The 20634-nt window shown below is 39.9% G+C and overlaps 2 protein-coding genes across 2 annotated transcripts; both read left to right on the top strand.

Moving 5' to 3' along the window:
• The first annotated feature begins 6959 nt into the window (after positions 1 to 6959).
• hoxc13a (homeobox C13a) lies at positions 6960 to 9926 on the top strand. Its single transcript, XM_028410188.1, has 2 exons — positions 6960 to 7623; positions 9670 to 9926. Exons 1-2 carry the CDS (start codon positions 6960 to 6962, stop codon positions 9924 to 9926), a joined length of 921 nt encoding a protein of 306 aa, XP_028265989.1.
• Positions 9927 to 17634: 7708 nt separating this feature from the next.
• hoxc12a (homeobox C12a) lies at positions 17635 to 19615 on the top strand. Its single transcript, XM_028410360.1, has 2 exons — positions 17635 to 18223; positions 19377 to 19615. Exons 1-2 carry the CDS (start codon positions 17635 to 17637, stop codon positions 19613 to 19615), a joined length of 828 nt encoding a protein of 275 aa, XP_028266161.1.
• Positions 19616 to 20634: the final 1019 nt, after the last annotated feature.

Genomic DNA, 20634 nt, shown 5'->3' with positions numbered 1-20634 from the left:
GGTTTGAGGAACAAAAAAATAGGCTTTAATAAATATTTGTTTGTGATTATAGAGAAAGAATTGTGTAGGACGGGGTATTCTTTAACGTGCTTTGAAATGTGCCTTGTTATACAGGCCTATTGCGGTCGTTGTTTACGTTGAGAAACAGTTTTTATGTAACAACTGGCAGAAGGCTTTCTGTGTGGGCGATGGTGGCGTCTTAATCCCACAAACATTCATAGCGTGTGTCCTCGGAACTCTGTCAGCATTCTGACACATTTTCTATATATGAACGGTCTGAGGGTCGCATGGTGTTACAGGCTGTAATGTACATTAGCATGAAGCCAAGTGGCCCAGAAACTGGCCTATAACGCAAGCCTCGAGGTTTATGAAGATACCCTTGAAGATTAGTTTGATACAGATAGCTGTATTGAATGACCAAAAACAATTTGGCTAAAACTGCCAGCTCAAAACGTAGCAATCTTAATAATATGACAGCTAGTCCTGTTTGATTATTGCATTTAAAGTTTAACATGAAACATCATAATATATTATGATGTTTCATGTTAAGCTTGTATTGTCTAAGCTGTGTCCGAGCAAGTTTCACAAAGATCTACTTTGGCTTACAAATTAAACTCTAAAATATATTAAAACGCATCCATATAACTGCTTACGTCATCCTACATATAGTGAGAAATATGTGGAGAAAGTTTGAGGGGCTTTATTCTTTGAAAGAAGGAGCGAAATGATTAATGATGAACGTGTGTGTCTTTTGTTTTGCTGTCTGGGCGGATGGAGCGACCTCCTCTCTTAACTTGAACTTGGACTTCCGACGGGACGCGTCAAACTGGATTTATTCCGTCTGCTCTCAGCCGCTTATACCCTCTGGGCTGCAGCACCAAAGTTAAGAATTCACTTTAAAAGAACTACAACTGTGGTAAACCCAAGATTTAATTTTTTAAATATAGTTTGTAAATAACACTGACACAAATGACACAAAAAGGTTCAAGATGATTTGTGCCTTATATATTTAAACACAGGAAGGACTTCTATTAGTTAATATGTTGCTGTCATAAGAACACATAGCGTTGAATTAAAAACGATACTCTTCAGTATACAACTGGTGGCCGTGTGCAGTAGGCTAAAGCTCTTGTAGTTGCCAGCCTTTCCATATTAGGATTGTACTAATCTGTCTCTAAAGTTGTACTATACTGTTGTGTCGACACTATTACTTCATCCTGTGAAATGAGTCCCTCGTTTGTAGTTGTATCAGTTTATGTGTTATGTTATGCATTGGCTGCTGGGATGAAAATCGGTGTTGCATTCCTGCCTGATTTACTGTATGTCACGGGTTTTGTTTAAATTTGATAACACACTTTGCGTTCTCTTGTACAAATGTGCAAAATTTCTCTCTCACAAATTCAGGGAAAGACAATGGTCAGTGTGGAGTGATGAATCACTGACATTTTAATACTACAATATGATAAGTAACTAAAAAGGCTGTAAAGCCCATGTTGTATTTTGTAAATCCGCTGTGGCGTGGCTGCTGCGGTGGTCTGCCCGCCTGCCTGCCTGTCCTCTGTCCTCTGCATGGGCGCGGCTCCGCCTGGCCTGCTTTATTTTGCGGTTAGCCCACAGCCATCCTCTCGTCTCGTCTACCTGCTCTGGGTGAGGTTAAACGAGTCAAATGCGAAGTAAATTATGCCTTAAGTATAGTGCAGGTAGTCTCTCTCTTATGCGTCGCTTAATAACATACAGCCACTTTCTGCATGATATTATCAGTGATCATTTAAAGACCAGAGGAAGTGAAGTCTAACGGAGGTCTGGGGATGGGCCTGAACTCGACACTTTTGTGTCTTCTGTATACTGTATGTCGTTTCACGAATACTTAAACTAATTTAGATTTTCTTGGCCAACATGGCGGCCTATCCATGACACCAGCTCTTAGTGCTGCATTAGATTTATTGAAAACGCGAAGACTTGCTGCCACGTAGATTTTGCATGGCAGAAGTTAAAAAATCCTGCGCGACTGACCTGCATTTTTAAAATCTCCTCATGCATATGCATTAAGATGGAAGAAATGTGACATTGTGGCGTTTGTGGATGCTGAAATAGCATAGTAAATGCTCACAGGAATCTATTTACGCATACGGACGACTGTGTTTAAATGTGCCTACCCACTTGTGTTGCCACTGCATTCTGTTTATCACGCACCAACACTGCCACGGCCTACTTTATATATTTTAGACCACGCTTTGGTATTTTTCTTGACAAAAATCACATGCCTGCCTGTGTCCTGACTGTTGCCATAGAACTTCAGTGGTCTTGGCTTTTACGATTATGAACATTTCTGATCGTAAATTAAATCCAGCTTGGACGAGAAAACACCAGATTGAGATGCTGTTTTAGTTTTGTAGGAATGTTTTCATGACACCAAACTGCTCTGCTCTCCTCTGCCTGCTGAACATCAGCCCACCTTCTTCCTACACACACACACACACGCACACACACCGATATGCAAACTGGCAATATGAAGCTACATAAATAACAAAATACGAAGAGGAAGAGAAAATCCACTATTATGCAGAGGAAAAAGTTACACTAACACGAGCTGTGATGTGAAGTGCACGAGGAAATGGTGACTCATCCCTGTGCAACTTCCAAGTAAACATTAGGCTTGATTTACTATATTTATGCACGCATATTCGTCCATGCTCTCACTATGTCCTAAGTTTTGCTTCTTTTCTCAACTAAAAATCACATGGACTACGGTCTTATAATACACCAAAGTGCGTAAATTGGGTATTTTGGTTGCCATGGTCTATGTCTACTGTTGTGTTAAATTACCATTCGCTTAGGTTTGATTATGAAATTGGTTTGATCTCAGTAAAGCCTGAAGCTGGCTAGAAACTCGTAAACATAAGCACAACCTGATTTCAGCATGCATGGCGCAGACTTCTACCTGCGAGCTGTCAACACATTCTTGGATCGCTACATCGCCTCTTCAGATGCTTATGCACAAGGATTTATCACTTTTCAAAACCGGTGAGATGATGTTTGACAATCTAATATGCTAATACATGAGAAAGAGGCACAAAAAGCCATGTTAGTGGATGCTCGCCCTGCAAAAACTGGAGTTTCTTAGATTTAGGCAAAGAAAGCCGACAGTTGTGGTCTTTCACATGTTTACTCTGCAGGTTTTTGTTTGCGTGGCATCATTATTTGAATAACATATGATTTTGAATAGAGTGGGGTTGTAGTATCACAGCATACTGCAGGATTTGATTATGGTGCCGTGGCTGCACGTGATGTATGGACATATTCTGCTCGCTTAACATCCAGCTGCTCAGTCATGTGCATGTATGCAGTCAGTTCTTTTGAGCGGAAGCCGCAGGTAAGCAGCAATAGCATGAGGAAGGATGCTTCCCCCTCCCCCACAAGCCTCTGCATCAGACAGCCGCTCTCCCCGTCTGACGGGGCCTGTCTGGAAGGACATGATGTCTGGTTGTCAGGATATTTACAGCAACACATGATGGCTGGTTGTCAAGATAGGCCTATTGATACTTGTTTCTATTAACAGAACCGGAAATAAGTGGAACTGCAGTAGAGAATAAATGTTTAACTCATGCTGGCAGATTGTTTTACATTTCTAATGAAAAAAAAATATCTGTGGTTAGAATTAAAATGGACAAATGTTATTGAGAGTTATTGTTGCTGTGAAGTAGCCCATGGAAAGAGTACTTTAAAGTATTCGCTTTAAACATTTGTGTTTTTAGTATGTAATGGGGAATTCGTGGTCTTTCAATGAAACAACATAGTCTGAGCCAGTTTTACCATGGCAATGTTGGAATTTTAGTTCATTTTTGTAATTTGGGTAAAATATACTGACGGACATTTTTTTCCCCTTTAGCACATATTAAGTCATTAATAGTGTTAGTGTGTAATAGTGTGTTTTAGGAATACAAAATTGAAAACTCAGCTAATTATTTCCATTTATTTCGCACCCGATCTAAGATTTACAAATTTACATGCACGGGCAATACCAAGCATAAGTATAGGCCCACGATGGGTGAGAAAATATTAACTTTCCAATATAAAATGTCTGTTCCATTGGCTAAAGTATTTATTAAAAAAAATAGCTGATGGGGGGTAGACTATAAATATTTAATATCTCAGCAATGTGTCACTATCATGCGTAAACAAAAAAACTTTGGTAAGATCTACCTGTGTGTCGAAAACCTCTCCACTCATAATGAATGAAATTCATATATTGCTAAGTTACCACTCAGAGTTTCCCATCTTTAGGAAATCATGATGCCCATGTTGTGTTATTAGGGCGCATATGAATACTGGCTAATTCAGCTTCTCTGCGTGCAAGAATATATTTTCTTGTTGTGGAATTGAGCCAGACGATTAAATATTTAAGATTACTCTATTTCAGCTCTTGCTATAATAAATGTGTTCGAGCAAAAGAATGAGTACTTTATACGTGTTTGTAATTTTGTATGTTACATTTCTGTTCCAAAAACGATGCACTAGAATATTTAAATATCCAATTTCAGCCTCATGGTCAAACGAAGCCACATGGTCGCTTAACAGGCCGGATATAATTGTAGAATAAAATGTCACTTAATTAAAACATGATATTTTTAATGTTATAACTGTTACTTCTTTAAGACTTTTCCACTTATTTGTCAAACCCTGCACCAGCGATGTATCTCTCAGGGAGACCCTTATAATGCCTTAAACGACTATCACACATACATTTGTATATATTTGAGCAAATTAAAAACATAATGCGACAAACTGATATCACCACACACTAATTCATGCATTTCAGAAATAACCACAACCCCTAAAATGGAACCTCACTTTCCAATGAGCCGGTTTTCCTGCAGCGCAAAAGTCAACTTCCATTTTTTTTAAAAGCCAAACCTCAGGGATTTAGGTTTTCTCTCTCCTTCTCTTCACACATAGCAAACATTTTAGAGCGAGGGTCTCTAAATAACAGCTAGTTTGCAATGCATACTCTAGTGTGAAGTTCATTCTTGTCTGTCTAGACTCTGATTACGACCCTGTTTGTCTGCGTTTTTTTACCTTGACCTTGGACTTCCGTGCAGCTGCCGTTTGGATGAGCCCTTCGCAGTTGTAATTTCCTTGAGACAAAAGAACTAAAGTCTCAGTCCGAGTAACGACGGGGGTCAAGCTTCCTTAGTGCTGTTTACAAATACACAATGATGGCCTGACTATTTCTAACTCAGCAGTGCACAAAATGTTGATAAGCTATGCGCTATTTGCAGGGCAGCTTTCAGCCTGCTTTATGAGTGACTCATGGGATAGGCATCACAAAAAGTCTCCTTTATGGATACATTGTGGGCCTATCCCCTCGCTAATATTTCAAACTTGAAAATACAGTAAAGTTTAAAATATTAACCCTGAAGTTTTATTTAAATGCTGCAGATAAAAAAGGGTCAGAGGATTATAGGGCCAGGTGAAAAGATACACTAATAAGACAGTTTTTGAAAAGGAGCTGTAACCAGTGGCCCGTCTTTCAGAAGCAAAGGAGGACGTGAGTAAGCAGAGGAAGACTTCTTGAGGGAAATAGGTCCGCATTTTTTTTAAAACCATGATTCTAATTAAATAAGGACTGTAGCTTCACACACAGTCCATCTGAAAGCAGCCCCTTGTTCTTATTTTCGCCTGGAAGCGTCACTATCCACTTATATAGTATGAATAAATAGCTCAGTGAAACTTCATCACGTGAAGTCGTTTGATAGTCATTGAATAAAATAAAATGGACCCTATCTTTAGTTAAACATATTGCGGATAGTATGCTATGAGCACAGGGAGGCTGCGTCACTCATCGTGTGTGATTGCTGTGATTTTATATATGTATATTCGAATTAAAATAAACAAATGTCATTTGTAATGAGGGTGTCCTACCTGGAATAGCTTTCATCTTCTCCTGTGCCTGCTACTGCTGAGGTGCAGCGACACTCATTCAACTTTCCTAACTACTGCAACACACAAACACACACGTACACATACACACACAGGCAGAGGGACACACGCATCATGTGCATACAAGATTTTCTTTTCTTCTTTTTAGACCGAAAGTGTATCCCGTCTAACTGGCTGCAGGTGTCTGTGTCAATATTTTTAGTAAATATACTTATATATGTCCTTTTGGAAAAGTAATATACTTCAGCTAGGTTTTGTTACAGAAACTATCAGCACATATATTTTCAGGTGACACAGTGGCAGATACGGATCTAAAGGAAATGCACATTTCCAAAGAAATAATCTTGATATGGCTTGACAGTTTAAAGATGCATAGCTATTTGATTCGACAGGTCGACAACTGCTCTTACATGGGGAATATTAAATTGACAACATACCATAGATTCCAAATTAAATAATTCTTCCAAATATTTATTAAATATAACAAAACCTCAGCTGGAACATGACGCTTCTAACGAGCAGTATTCTGTAATAGCAGCTTTACACATAAGTGCATAAAGTAGTGAATTGAAATTAAATGTGAAAAAATGTGTGTGTATATTATAAAACTAGGTTTTTATTTTTCATTCACCTATTGCAACATGTATCCTAATATAATGCATTCTCTGGATGTCCTCGGAGTCGGCTAAATTTCACAGGTTGTTTTCGTTTGCCCTAATCTTGAAAGTATCCAAACTTCCCTTTAAGGGTGTGGGTCTAGGTGTTTTAAGCCAATGATATGACTCGGTACTCCACAGGAAAAAACGGTGACATGTGAGGCAGTGGGTCTTTAAAGGGCTGCTCTACCCCTGCTCACAAGCCCAATCTCGTAGGACTTGTTAGCGTATCACGTGCCAGATTCTTAATGAAGTGGACACACAGGGGCCTCGTGTGCGCATGCGCTTGGTGTAAAATGTAGTTGGAAATGAGGTGTCCGTCTTGGAGTAGTCGACTTTTAAAAAGCATCGGCAGCCCGTGATATGACGACTTCGCTGGTTCTGCATCCACGCTGGGCGGACACATTGATGTACGTTTATGAAAAAAGCCCGAATGAAAACAACCAGAATAAAAACCAAACAATGGAGGGACTGAGCGGTAATTGCCCTGCGACCCACTGCAGGGACCTGATGTCGCACCCCGCGCTGGGACGACATTCTGGCACCATAGCGACCCACCAGGGCTCCGTCTACTCGGATATTTCCTCTCCAGACACCGGCCGGCAGTGCCCCGCACCCCAGACATCATCCAGCGCATCTTTGAGTTACGGTTATCCCTTTGGAAACCCATATTACGGCTGTAGATTATCTCATTCGCACAACGTGAACTTGCAGCAGAAGCCTTGCTCGTACCATCCCGCAGAGAAATATGCCGAGCCCAGCACAGCGCTGCCCACGGAAGAACTGTCTACCAGGGCGAAAGAGTTTGCCTTCTACCCGAGTTTCGCCAGCTCATATCAAGCTGTTCCTGGATATCTCGACGTGTCGGTGGTGCCCAGTATCAGTGCCCATCCTGAACCGCGACACGACGCCTTGATCCCCATGGAGGGCTACCAGCACTGGGCTCTCTCCAATGGCTGGGATGGGCAGGTGTACTGCTCCAAAGAGCAAACACAATCTACTCATCTTTGGAAATCACCTTTCCCAGGTAAGGAAAATTTCTCATGACTTTTTTAAAGCGTCTCCTGTAGGGAGGAATTCTCATATTAGTCCAGCAGCTTGTAGGCTTTTAATGCCTGTGTCATCACATTAAGGAGGCTATTTAAAAGCAGTCAGATATTTTAACTCTGCCAGATGTTGTTGCTTAGTTTATGAATTTTATTGTGTTTAAGTCTACATATCAGCTTACCAAAGAGACCACGAAACTTAATGTGTTGGCCTATATTAACACACAACCCCATGTCAGTTGTCATGTATTTTTTGGAGTCTTCCATTACATGCAGAGATATACATCTGTTTAATATTAAATTATATTATCATCCATTTGGTAAAGAGAATGCAAAAGAAAGATAAATCAGTTATGAGTTCAGGGGGGGTTTCAACAGCATGGCTCTTTAACGGCTATTATAAATTCTGAGGTTTGCTTTCCTCAGTCAAATGATGGATATAGTTAGTTTCTGTCACGTAGGTTAGAAAGCAACACCACTGCCTACCTTTGCCCCCTGTATGACAATATACTGACTGTTAGCCTGCTGTGTTTGGATTGTGCCAGTAAATCTCAGCGCCCTGTTTGCAGTATACGTCCTTTGTTTTTTATCAGTACGCACAGCGTCATGGCACAGAAGTTGTTCACCAATGCACAAAATGGTTCATTTAATTTTCTCAGGCTTGCCTTTTGCTTTAGTTACTGTCACACAGCAAGCATCATGTTATGATAATGGGGGCAGATGTCCGAGCAGCATGCAGTTTACAGAGTGTTTACTAGACTGCTTATTTTACCTCACGGGTTTCTTATCTTTGTCAGATCTGTAATCCCTGTTTTAATTTCAGATAGGGATTCCCACTCCCCACATTTCTTTTTTTTTTTTTTTTTATAACGCAAGTACCCAAGAGCAAGCCACGCAAGCACGGGCACGCAGTCAAATACGCGCGCACCCGTGCACAAACACAAGCACGCGCTGTCAGTGCCTTTTTATGTCTTCAGGCGTGCACACAAACTGACGCCATCTCTCATGCAAACACAACTGTTGGTATTAGAATAAAAGCAAATAAAACAACAGTCAACCCCTGCACGTTATGCTCAATTTACCTACAAGTAAAGATTTAGAATGTTGTTTTAAATTCAAGTCGGCCAAAATTACCATACCACCATCTGACGGCAAAATTGCACGGGGGTACAACTCTTCATGTCTCACAGCTTGCCACACTTTGTTTTAAGGTCTTGCCATACTTGTCCTGTCATGTTTCTTATTGGAATCCTTCCACTCAGCCCCAATCTTGGCAAAGGGTGTAATTCCAAAACCCTGGTTTCCTGAACATATAAGCTAGCCAAAAAACCTACTGGAAAAAACAGTTTGGGAAAAATCCTATTTATATGAAACTGAAATTGCTGTGAGCTGAGAACTTTTAATTAAAGCAGCCTGTGCATAAAAAGCAAAACTTTGTAATTCTTAAAAAAAAAATCAAGTTATCAGTTGTGTTTACTTTTACTGCCATATTTTAAATTTCTGTTTTCTAATCTTCTTAATTTTTGCACACCCATCAAAAGGTAGAGTAGTACACACAACAGTCTTACCCAGCAGTTTCACTAACGACAGAAGATACACTTAACAGTGTTTTCAGTGCTGGTTTGTAGGTAATCAAACAGCAAATTAAGTATTGACATTCACTGACATGCCTAGGGGAAAACACAGATCACTTTTCTCCTGAAACAATGCTCAGTTGTAGTGGCTACAGCCTGATAGTTCATTTGGCCCATAGAAACAAATGATGGTTTATGTGAGGTTGTGTAGTGACACTGTGTACACATTAATGAAGACGCTCAGCCTGTCAGGTGCAGCACACCTGAGATCCTGATTGTACACAATTTTTACGTACACCTCTAGACCCACTACACACACACACACACACACACACAGGAAGATTACATACATGTACTTTCGGTCCAGACGTGTATTGAGGTATTTATCTGCTGCTTGTTTGTGATGTTGTTGCCCCTAGTCTAATCTTTCCCTGGATTTTTATTCTTTTACAGATGTTGTGCCATTGCAGCCTGAGGTCAGCAGTTATCGTCGTGGGCGTAAAAAACGTGTCCCCTACACCAAGATCCAGCTGAAAGAGCTGGAAAAGGAGTATGCAGCCAGCAAGTTCATCACCAAAGACAAGAGAAGGCGCATCTCGGCCGCCACCAACCTCTCAGAGCGTCAAGTCACCATTTGGTTTCAAAACCGGCGAGTCAAGGAGAAGAAATTTATCAGTAAATCCAAGAACAATCACATGCACACCACTTGATGTGATGAGAGACCTCCACGAAACTGCAACTCATACCTTACAAAACATCACACCATATACTTACCTCTTGCATTGAAAATCGTGGCTGAAGAACACTTTGGCTGTTTTTTTTAATTTAAGTTCCATCATCAGACTCCATCGACCATCCCCACCAAGCCGCCAAGTTTTCAATTTAGAGATTATACTCTAAAAACTGTGAAAATATTGAAAATTCACTTCACATTTGTTTTATAGGAATGTACATATATAAATATATAATATTTAAAACGATATCTGTATTTCAAAGACGAGTATTGCGTGTTTTTTTCATTTTTTTCAAACCAAATATCAAAAGGACTGACATTTTCAAGATATGCAACGGGCGCAGATCAAAACCGAGGAAACCGTTCATTTGATGTCATTTTTAGAAAGATGATCGCCATACGGACAAAAGTATTGTTATGGCGTAACGACACGTTGAACTTGAGACATTATCATCTTCAACAAAAGCTCACAGAGGAGACTTTGGGAAGAAAGAGCGACGTTTTTTTAAAAAAACAATATTCCGTCTGAATTTCAAAAGCTATGTTCCTGTATGTGGGATATGTCCTCTTAAGCCTGGGGTAAAAACAAAGGCTGCTGTTATTCTGTATAGTGCAATGCCTTTATTATTTAATTCATCTTATCTTGTATGGCGGACCTGTAAAGTGGAATATCCCAAAACCTGTATGTTTTCCTTTATCAGTGAAGGATTCTGTCATGCAACTGGAATGATTGTAAACCATTAAAAGTCAGTGAGTATTACAAATAAATGCACAATCGTTTTATTTTGTTTTTAACTTTGTTAGTGTAGCATTGGAGCTGATCACACGCCTTGTATGAAGCCTGTAATTTCTACTTTGGTGCAGTATGTGAACTGTATTGTGGTGTTGAATTACGTACTGGTAACGTGTTTCATAAATAAATGATTATGAAAAATGCGCAAAAAATCTTAAGTCAATCAACGTCCTCCTTGCAGCATTTCCTTTCAAATTGCCCTGGTGTTAATAAGCTCTGATCACTGTTCTCTTTCCTCTACAACATCAGCAGCGGATGGACTAGTGCGGGTATTTATGCTGCAAAGTGCTTGATTAGGAATTATAGGGCATCCTGGAATCGTCATGTTTGCAATAAGGGATGATAGTTATTATGCATGATTAGTGAGCAACAATGCGCTTTTTCGCAAACTTTAACACATTGCAAACTAAAAAAAATCTAAATGAATAATAACATATATGGACTTCTGTCTTTTTCCATATTATATTGACATTGGCAGTTTCTTGCATTTCAAATGGCTCAGCATGAAGACACATTCAGGGGCTGGGTGAAATTCATTCCCTGTGTCCAAGTTTGTTCCAGTAGCCTTCACAGCAATTTTAATCAGAGTTCAGAGCCAAAGATGTGCTTGTGCTTATTTGGAAGAAGTTTAATTAGGAGGATTGCTACTAACAGGCCGTAAGGCAAATAAGACGATTTGTGCGCCCGCTCTCAAACACGTTCTGTGTGGCCACACAGTCACTGTTATATTTAAATTCTTTGTTTGGTCCACAGGTACACATTAGTTATTGTTCCTACAATCCAATCCAACCGTGTGCACTCATTGAGAAGCCAGAAGCAGGCACGGATTGTTTAACTACAGGCTTTACGCACACATGCATTTTTCTTTATGATTTCTCAAACATATTCTCAATACACAATTGCTTTCAAATGGTACAACGTGCTTTAAAACCAAAAATTGGTGTTGTAGCCTCACGTAAATTTGTTTTTTTTGGTCCCATTACATTCCAGTAAGCAATACGCACAGGTGAGTCAACTAAAGGTTGCGTTCAATTCTGTCACCTGGATTACACACTCATTGTTTTGTTTAATCTTTCCACTTTTAATAGCAACAATACGCATGCGCACAGATACTTAGCCTGCCATTCCCTCTAAAACTGCATTGCGCATCTAGTTCCTATAGTTTTGTTTTCAGTCTGTGTGTGTGTGTTACCCATGTTTTGGTTATAACCAGGACAGTTTTTGAACATGCAGCCAGCTTCATCAAACGTCTCTGAAAAATTAATCTATTTAAGAGAACGTTATGGAAATTAAGGGAGGACAATATTTTGAATTAAGCAGTCACAAATTATAAAGAAATACCTAAAGTTGCAGAGAGATGAGCTTATTTTAACCCCTTGTTGACTAACCCAAGAAAAATCTGTATTTTCAGATTTTACTTAGGTTAGAATGTTGTTAGTCGTTTATGATTATAAATGGCTTCTGCCCTTTCCTTTAGTCCACAGGTTTAGTATTGTAATTTTAAATTTTGTGAAGTTATCCATCAGAAAAGTCATGCTACATTTAAGAAGTCCTGGTACATTCCTCTAAATGCCCATCGCTGCAGTGGCTCTGACATTCTTTCTGGTTTCTTCAGATATTTGCAGTGTGTGTTTTTGGTTTGTCCGGTTCCTGGATTTTCAATCCTTGTGGAAACTTCTGGTCTCCTAATTTACCCTTGACCATGACTATGCAGTCACTTTGACCTTGACATCACAGCAGATTGTGAATAATAAATAGGGGGCTGGACACCAATGCTGACGGTTTGTTTGTAGGCAAACAAGGTGTTATTTCCCTGTCTAGACAGCCGGGCTTAATGACATGCCATAAATACATAAAATGGGGAAGTGTAGCGATATCCTCTGACCTGCGATACTGACCATCTCCTAGAGCTTTGCATTAACATTTGGGCTGTGTTTCTTTTGTGTGTGTGTTTTTTTGCAGAAGTCCTCTATAAACTACTTGTTCTGGCCCATGCCTCTGGAACCACCAATGGTTTCATGCACTCATCATGAGGTGTGTGCTATTGACCACGAAGGACAGGTAGGACTTTTGACGTCTCACACCAACACCAGTAATCTGCAGCAAGCAGCCACACGGCCTACACAGCAAGAGGAAATAATAATACGACGTCGCCCACAATATAACGATAAAAGGTATGGCAGTTTTTTCCTACTAAGGCCTACATGGACTTTGTTTTATTACTTTTTAGTTCACGAGAAACCAATGTGCATAGAACAGACAACACTAACTAGCAGAAATATGACGGATAATATGCCGTGACAGGAAGATTTCAACTTTAATTTTTTTTTACCATCATTTTCTTCATAGCAGAGGGCGCGCAGCGGCCATGACGTCCACAGAAAAATATGTATTGCGTGTGTGCTAACTTCTCATTTTTAAATCATTATAACAGACACTATAGTTTTGCCAAATTTGACTAGCAGCATGTTTAATATCTAAATAATTTGTGGTAAAATGTTGGCGTCTGTAACAACAAAACAGAAGCTTTAATAAGATTAAGAAAATAATGTATTATGTTTTTTGTTTTTTGTTAAATTACATTTAAATAATACATTCTATTGAAATTACTGCCATATTAAAGCTGTTTTCATTGTTATTTGGTAAGATAAAAAAATTGCAGAATAGTTTAAAAAATATTAAAATATGCGAAGTATAAATTGTCCAATGTAACTATATAGGGGACAATCTGCAGTGCAGTTTCCTGAAAGTTAATATTTTACTCGCTGGTAGTTGTCACCTAATCAAATAGCCTGCTCTCCGGATTAACGTTTACGGTGCCGAACAAAGAAACACACAGCTTTTACACTCACTAAACCAGACAGCATCCTTTGACATAAAACACCGGCTATAAACTTTTACTTTGCACCCTGATCAACCACTGGATTTTACCTTTAAAACGTTAAATGTAGAAAAAAAGTTGCTTTGCTTTTGGTGGTGTGTGGAGGCGTGAAAGCTGCAGGCCGCTGTCAGGCTGGGACTTGAGAAAGGGGGCTGATAACCTCTGGTGGTGACCAGAGGAAAATATCAGGAAGTGCTGCAACTGACTAATTTATGGAGGTTTTAGTTCAGTTTACTTCACTTAGTTTTTGCTCCAGTTTAAGTTCTTTTTACTTTTTTTCAGTGCATTTATAATATAATATAGGTAAATATGACGTTTGCACTTTTGTCATTTTGATGGAAAGTTTTCTGATAACTTTGTAAGAGCTGCCTTTAGTTGAACAGTGAATGCAGTGATCACCATGCAAAGTACACTGAGGCAGTTTTGATGTAGGATTGATAACATGATTTATTATATGAAAACAATCAATGCATAGTTTTGTGATGGATTTGGTGACTGGTTTCAATATTTAGACAAGTGGAAATCAAATTTTGAAGCATTAGATAAAGATAACCAGCGTATCGACATTTATTTGCTTGTGTAATGTATTATATAAGTATTATTTATAAATGTTTATACACCAACTTTCATTGCCTCTGTCTATAAAAAACATTTGACATATACGCCCAGTTATTTGAAACGTATCGCTGTATTAACCCGTTTTAGAATTAAATCCCACCTGACTGACGACGTGAGACAAATTCCATCGGAAAATTGATAATTTATTTATGATTTTATGAACACAGTCCAGAGGTGAATGGGCAGTTTATATTTTCAATTTCGTGATTAGATCCTATTATACACACACACACACACACACACACACACACAGGCGCACACACTTTATTTTATTTATCAGAATTTATATTAATTCAGTTAATTCTGGTATAAAATTGAATAATTTGTAGTTTGAACCAATAGATTGTGATCGTTTATGGCATTATTGCAGCTTTATTTGGAGTGACGGTCAAGTTCAAATGTTGTATCAGTTTGTTTATGTTGGCGCAAGCGCTTATAAACGTGTCTTTGCGCCTTTAATATGCATAGTTGTGTGTTACACACAGCCTACTTAGACTGAATAGTGATAGGCTATTGTTGGATTTGTTTTAGCGACTTTGAAATGAAAATATCATTAATCCCAAATTACTTTGCTATTTTGATGCGTTATAAAGTAATGCATACATTTATGCAGTACTGCTGGATCAGAATGCGCGTTGTCGTGTGTGTATTAAAGCCGCACATCGTTTGTTGTTGTGAACAAATGAAAGAGTTCCCTCAAACCATTCAAATAAAACGTCAACACCTTTGTGGGATCTTTAAGCTTCCCTTGGTGGTTGGTTTTCCTTGAAGGAAGCTTTAAAGGGGTTGCACAAGGCTATAACTGTGGCAACCTGTCTGCAGAGAATCAAAGAGAGAAAAGGGGAAGAAAAGCCCTTTGTTTAGGCTATTGCCCTGTCTGGACAGGACCAGTGGATTCCAGGAGGCTAATTTCAATATCGAGCAGACAGTGTACTAGACAGTGACCTTGACAGTGCTATATGCTCCGTTTAGCAACTTGTCTTTTTTTTTTAAATAGCACATTTTCGTATTGCTAAAGCACACGGCCTAAAGCTCACGGCCAGATATGACATCATCGCTGAGCCAAAGATGCACTGAACAGACGAGCGGTTGTTTGAATGTGAAATCCGGATCTGTGGGAGCAGTGGACCGGGAGGGGTGGAGAGACGAGGCAAAGGAGGCGCAACACATGGCCTCTATCTCCGAGGTAAAGTGGCGACTTCAGCCTGCACTCAGTGGAGGGCCGTCCGAGCAATTTTGTTGTAAACATCAGATGGCTTTGTTTTAGTTTTGGTAACTGTTATAATAACATGAGAAGCCGTGCAGTAATACCAAGACACCCAAATGCTCTTCATAAGACCGAGGCCTGTGAGAAATGATATTGTATTGGATTGATGTTGTGCTGCATTGCGAGACTCACTAACTAGATGCAAGAATTTGCAGTGATAGGAATGGCAGTGAGTCCACGGGACAGTAAAACCCCAACGGATCCTTGAGAGCTTCTCCAGTTTAAACATTTGATATTTTTTATTTCTATTTAAGGCTTGAGCAAGGCCTGGTGCCTTTGGGTTAGATAGGACACATGCCCACGAGTGACGGATACGGCTATCAAATATCGGCTGACTTGCAACTTGTTCCCAAACCAGTGTTTAAATGAATGCTAAACTTCTCACATAACGCTTCATAAGCAAATTTGTAACATGCATCTAGCGCCTTTCAGCACGCATGTGCAAGGCTCTGTAACCCTGCACATTTCTATTAATCATTCAATCATCATTCTATTTTTGGGTACTGGGCTAAATTTATTATTTTCATTCTTAAAATTTTATTTTTTATTTATTTTCATGCTGCTATTTTAAGAAAGTGTGTGCTGTATTTGTAGTTTCAATTCCCATTTTGAACATATTAACATAATTTATCACATATGCAGTTAGCCCTTACCTGACTGCCACAGCCTAAATAGTTGTTGTCATTTTACTTATTTATATTTATGCATTTTAATTTGTTTGATCTATATTTGAGTTCAACATCAAGTTCAACTCTCCGTGACTGAGTCGTGAACTTGAATGGATCGAGAGGATGCGCTTGGCTTTAACTAGTATTTATTTTTTCTTTCCTGTGTCTTTTATATGTGAATCCGTGCGTCCTTGATGTGGCCAGACTTTTTGTTTATTAAACCTAATTATTTAAATATTTAGGCTGATACTCTCTGCTATCTACCTTTGACACTTTGATTTTGTTTTCCGTGGTGTGATTATAAATACATTTTAAAGTCTAATTTTGCAAAGAAAAAAAGGACAACAAATGCAAAAGTATTTTTATTTGGGGATGTGTGTGTGTCAGTGAGAGGAATACAAAAACTATAGGTCAGTGATAAGAGTGCAGTATGTCCACTGATATAGTGAAGTTTGATGGCATCAGAAACTGTTGAGCTTGCTTTTTTCAGATTGCTTGAGTGCTGTGCATATGATCTTTTCCCCCAGAGAAATATAGTGCATGAAACATGAAAAGTGTTTTTTGTCTGCAAACAGAGGGCTCTTGTCAGGACAGAGGGCGACTATGTCATGGCACATCACATATTTGCTCAGTGTCTTCAGAACTGCATCTGCAAATCAACTAATTAGTGTGGTATAAAACAGAGTCCCTCAGTTGATTGAATCAGTTAAGTGGCCTCTGATATCTTGTAAAGTTCATATAAAAGAATTGTGAGAGGTATAACAATCCCACCAGAGTTTGGCTGCGAACGTTTATTGGAGGTATCTGTTAAAGTTGTTCATGTGAGGTGTACTAGAGAATATTATGTGAAATATACCCTCTTAAAGTAACCTTGTAGAATATCGTCCTCTTTTACAGAGCCAGTGGCTTCAACCTGCTGACCCCGTTACTGTAAATATGAGTAGAGTGCGGCAATGAGCATCAGTCTTTTCTTAAAACAAGCTTGTAAACTTACAACATCACAGCTTTATATGACACGGAATTCAACCATAATTTGCTAGAAAACAAGATGTCATACGCACCCTCTTCTTTAAGAAAAAATAGTTTTCAGAAGAAATAGCATTTTAAAAACTTTTGCCAGCTTATAAAGATATTAAACGAGGCCATGGACAGTTCCACGAGTGTAAAAGGAGAAGCAGTCTGTGTTCCTTTCGGACTCAGCAGGGCTCAAGTGAAGAAAAACAAGATTCTACATTTTTAATAAAAGGTTTATAGTATTTTTAAAAAGCATATAAACCTCTGTAATACAGAACTTAATGTTTTGTTTTGTCTGAGATTGACCAAGTGGGTGGTACCATGTGTAGCAGAAGTTAGCCTGGACACGTGGTTTGAGGATGACCAATCAGGCGCCCCTCCAGGTTTAACTATGTTAAATGTCAGATTGCAATAAACTAGAAGCTGTTGGTCGGGCCCGCGGAAATGGGCGAGCATAATCTCCTTAATCCAGGGTTTGTGGGACCTTTGGTAAACATCCACACTGGAGACACATTTTACTTTCCGAATTTTAGAGCCTCAGGGGGACAACTGGCGGGGCTACCGTCTCTCTCCTACCCGAGAAGGGACAATGTTTGCTCCCTCCCGTGGAATCCTTCGGAGCCGTGCAATGGATACTCTCAATCCTACTTTAGCAGCCCGGTGTCTATTAACCCTTCCTTCAATCGGTCGTGTGAAATTACCAGACCAGAAGAAGGTAAATGTTATTACAACAACGGCAACGGGAGCAGGGAGACCTGTTCAGGTGGCAGCAACCTCAAACGAGAGGATAGGGCGAGAGACACATCATCCATAACATCAGAGCACGGGATGCACAGTGGGATTGGCAACAGTGCCGCCTTTTCCAAATATGATTATGGGACCGAGCAGCTAACGCAAGATCCGCCATCCTGTCAGTCAATGGAGTCCGACTCCAGCTCCTCTCTGCTCAACGAGGGCAGCAAGCCTTCATCCAGCGACACACAGACCCTGGTGTCACCGGGAAGCCATTCAAGCAACATAGCCGCAGGCGGAGGTAGGTGTTATTTTTCATTATTTTTTATTTATTACAAATGCACGTTCACGTTATTTATGAAAAATCTGCACGTATCGTGGATTTGCGGCATTAAACCGCTATTAGAGCTCGTTATCTTGATGCAGAACTTGCAGCTTGCATTAGCCTACAGGATGCTTGCGTGGTGTGCAAGCGCCGCTAGGGGTTGCCCTAAAATACTCCATGCAGCACCATGTGGCTGTGTACACTTGGTATAGATAACCTCCCCAATCCATATTGCCATCAGGTTATGGCCAAAGACGCTGTCCTGTCATTACGTTTCCACCTCTTAGATGAAGCTGTGTGATTGAGACGCATAATTGGCTGATTTCGGTGTATTGTTGCGCTCTGCAGCTACACACAAATTAGTGCAGTGATTTAAAGAGGTGAGTCGCTTTGGTTGACTGCATCGAATAGAGAGTTTTCTTTTTAATGACTCGTAAACAGAATTAATATCTGTCGCTGTGGACTCAAGAGTCATTTAATATGCTCTGAAACTCGCAAATAAGTAGGGGTATTTGCAAGCACGGCTTAATTATCACGTTAATGCTACTTTAACTGCAACAATAAAACTTCCTGTGACACAAACCGCTGTATATACTGGTGGTCTCTATAAAGGAAGGGGGAAAATGAAAAATAAACACTCAAACGTTCTCAAAAATTACATCAAACTGTACAGGTCCCCGTTGTGTGTTGGTGGATTTGAGATCAGATATGGCCAGTCAGAGACCAAAACAAATCCAGTTTGGCTGTTTGTGGAGGGAGTGACAGCTTCCAGGGGCGTCAGTTTTCTTTAATTTGAAGCAGAAGCCATATCAGGCATCTTTAGCAGTCCTCTCTGGGTTGTTAGAGTAATGTCTACATTTTCACCACCACAGACATACTAAGAAAAACGACATGTGTTGTCACTATAATATAATTTCATACTGCAATCTAATATTTGGTTTCTCTGCAGTACAGTGCTTAAACGAATTAAATAAATTCAATTCAGTCAGCCCAGCGAGGCCATTGCTGTAACTTGACATGGACAACTGATGCCCCTGTAGCTTCACCATAACCTTGGAGGTGACCGTGATTTTGCAACTGTGGTGAGTAATCCGTTGTATGCCCCCTCCTCCTCCTCCCTCTCCTCTAGGTGCCCCGTGGTACCCGATGCACACTCGGACCAGAAAAAAGCGCAAACCTTATTCCAAACTTCAGCTGGCTGAGCTAGAAGGAGAATTCATGCTGAATGAGTTCATCACCAGGCAGCGACGGAGGGAGCTCTCCGATCGTCTGAACCTCAGCGACCAACAAGTCAAGATCTGGTTCCAGAACCGCAGGATGAAGAAGAAGAGACTCATGCTGAGGGAGCAAGCTTTGGCCTACTTTTAGAGATGCGGCAGAAGGTGAATCGATAGGCAGTAAAAAAAAGCCAAGCCTTCTGCGCTCCCCCATAGGTCTTCTTTCAGTGCATGCACCCATATATCCATCTTTTACATTGCAGGCAAATATTATCATTTTCTGATATTTTCTTCATCAGAGGTGCGGGTTGCGAAAGCCCCAAAAACAGGCCAATCTGTGGCATCCAAAGCTGCACTCTACATGTCAGTGAGCCTTTATTTTTGGCACAATCGCACAAAGCTGTGAGAATGTGTTTTCTTGATCCGTCAAGAGATTAGTTTACGCCCTAAATGTAAACCCAGGCGAAATGTGTCGTCAATGCAATATATTTTCGGGATGACACATAATAGTCACATCCTTTTTGTTACTTTTTTTAGTCAGAGTAAATATGCGGGAGCGGGGGCCACTCGATAAAATCTCAAAATAGGCCTGCAAAAATAACAATGGAAGTCAGACAGAGAAGCGTGACCAGAGAGCATCCGCACGGTAGTTTCTCTGTAGTCATGAACTTCTAAAGAAGAAACTCTCTCCCGGTTGCTTCTGCTTCCACAACCATAATTTGTTGGGTAAGAGGCTCATCCTCGTTATCTTATTTCCATATTTTGTGGGCACGTTCACGGTCACGGGCAGGAAATGTGGAAGTCTGGGAGTCTGCATGAGGAGAGGGCGGACTGAAACCGCAGTGTAATCCATAGCGATATGTTCATGACTGTGCTCAGAAAAATTAGTTGCAGTGACTATGGTCATGTACAGACAAGTTTTTAAAGTTTTATTTTTTAAAACTTCCATTACCGTACCAACCCTATTTCTTGATAACAACCACTGAATCCTGCATGGGTTGCATTTTCTTTAGTTGAGTGAGATCACCGTTACAAAACGGTTTTGAGCTGCTATTAAAAGTCCATGTCCAGATTGTGCCAGTGAAAAATAAAATAGCATTCTACTATACTCTCAAGGAGCCTAATGGAAAGATTCAACAGCATAACTACATTTTAAGCCAACTCAGTTAA

Source organism: Parambassis ranga, chromosome 7 (genome assembly GCF_900634625.1).
Source record: "Parambassis ranga chromosome 7, fParRan2.1, whole genome shotgun sequence".
NCBI classification, from domain to species: Eukaryota; Metazoa; Chordata; class Actinopteri; family Ambassidae; genus Parambassis; species Parambassis ranga.
Note: the sequence above shows the minus strand (reverse complement) of the source record. Positions and strands in the feature narration are given on the sequence as shown.

Bases quoted from the DNA above. Each gene is read 5' to 3' on its own strand.
- hoxc13a (XM_028410188.1), top strand. From the start codon at position 6,960: ATGACGACTTCGCTGGTTCTGCATCCACGCTGGGCGGACACATTGATG. The intron at 7,624-9,669 runs GTAAGGAAAATT...ATTCTTTTACAG, and splicing joins TTGGAAATCACCTTTCCCAG to ATGTTGTGCCATTGCAGCCT.
- hoxc12a (XM_028410360.1), top strand. From the start codon at position 17,635: ATGGGCGAGCATAATCTCCTTAATCCAGGGTTTGTGGGACCTTTGGTA. The intron at 18,224-19,376 runs GTAGGTGTTATT...CCTCTCCTCTAG, and splicing joins CAACATAGCCGCAGGCGGAG to GTGCCCCGTGGTACCCGATG.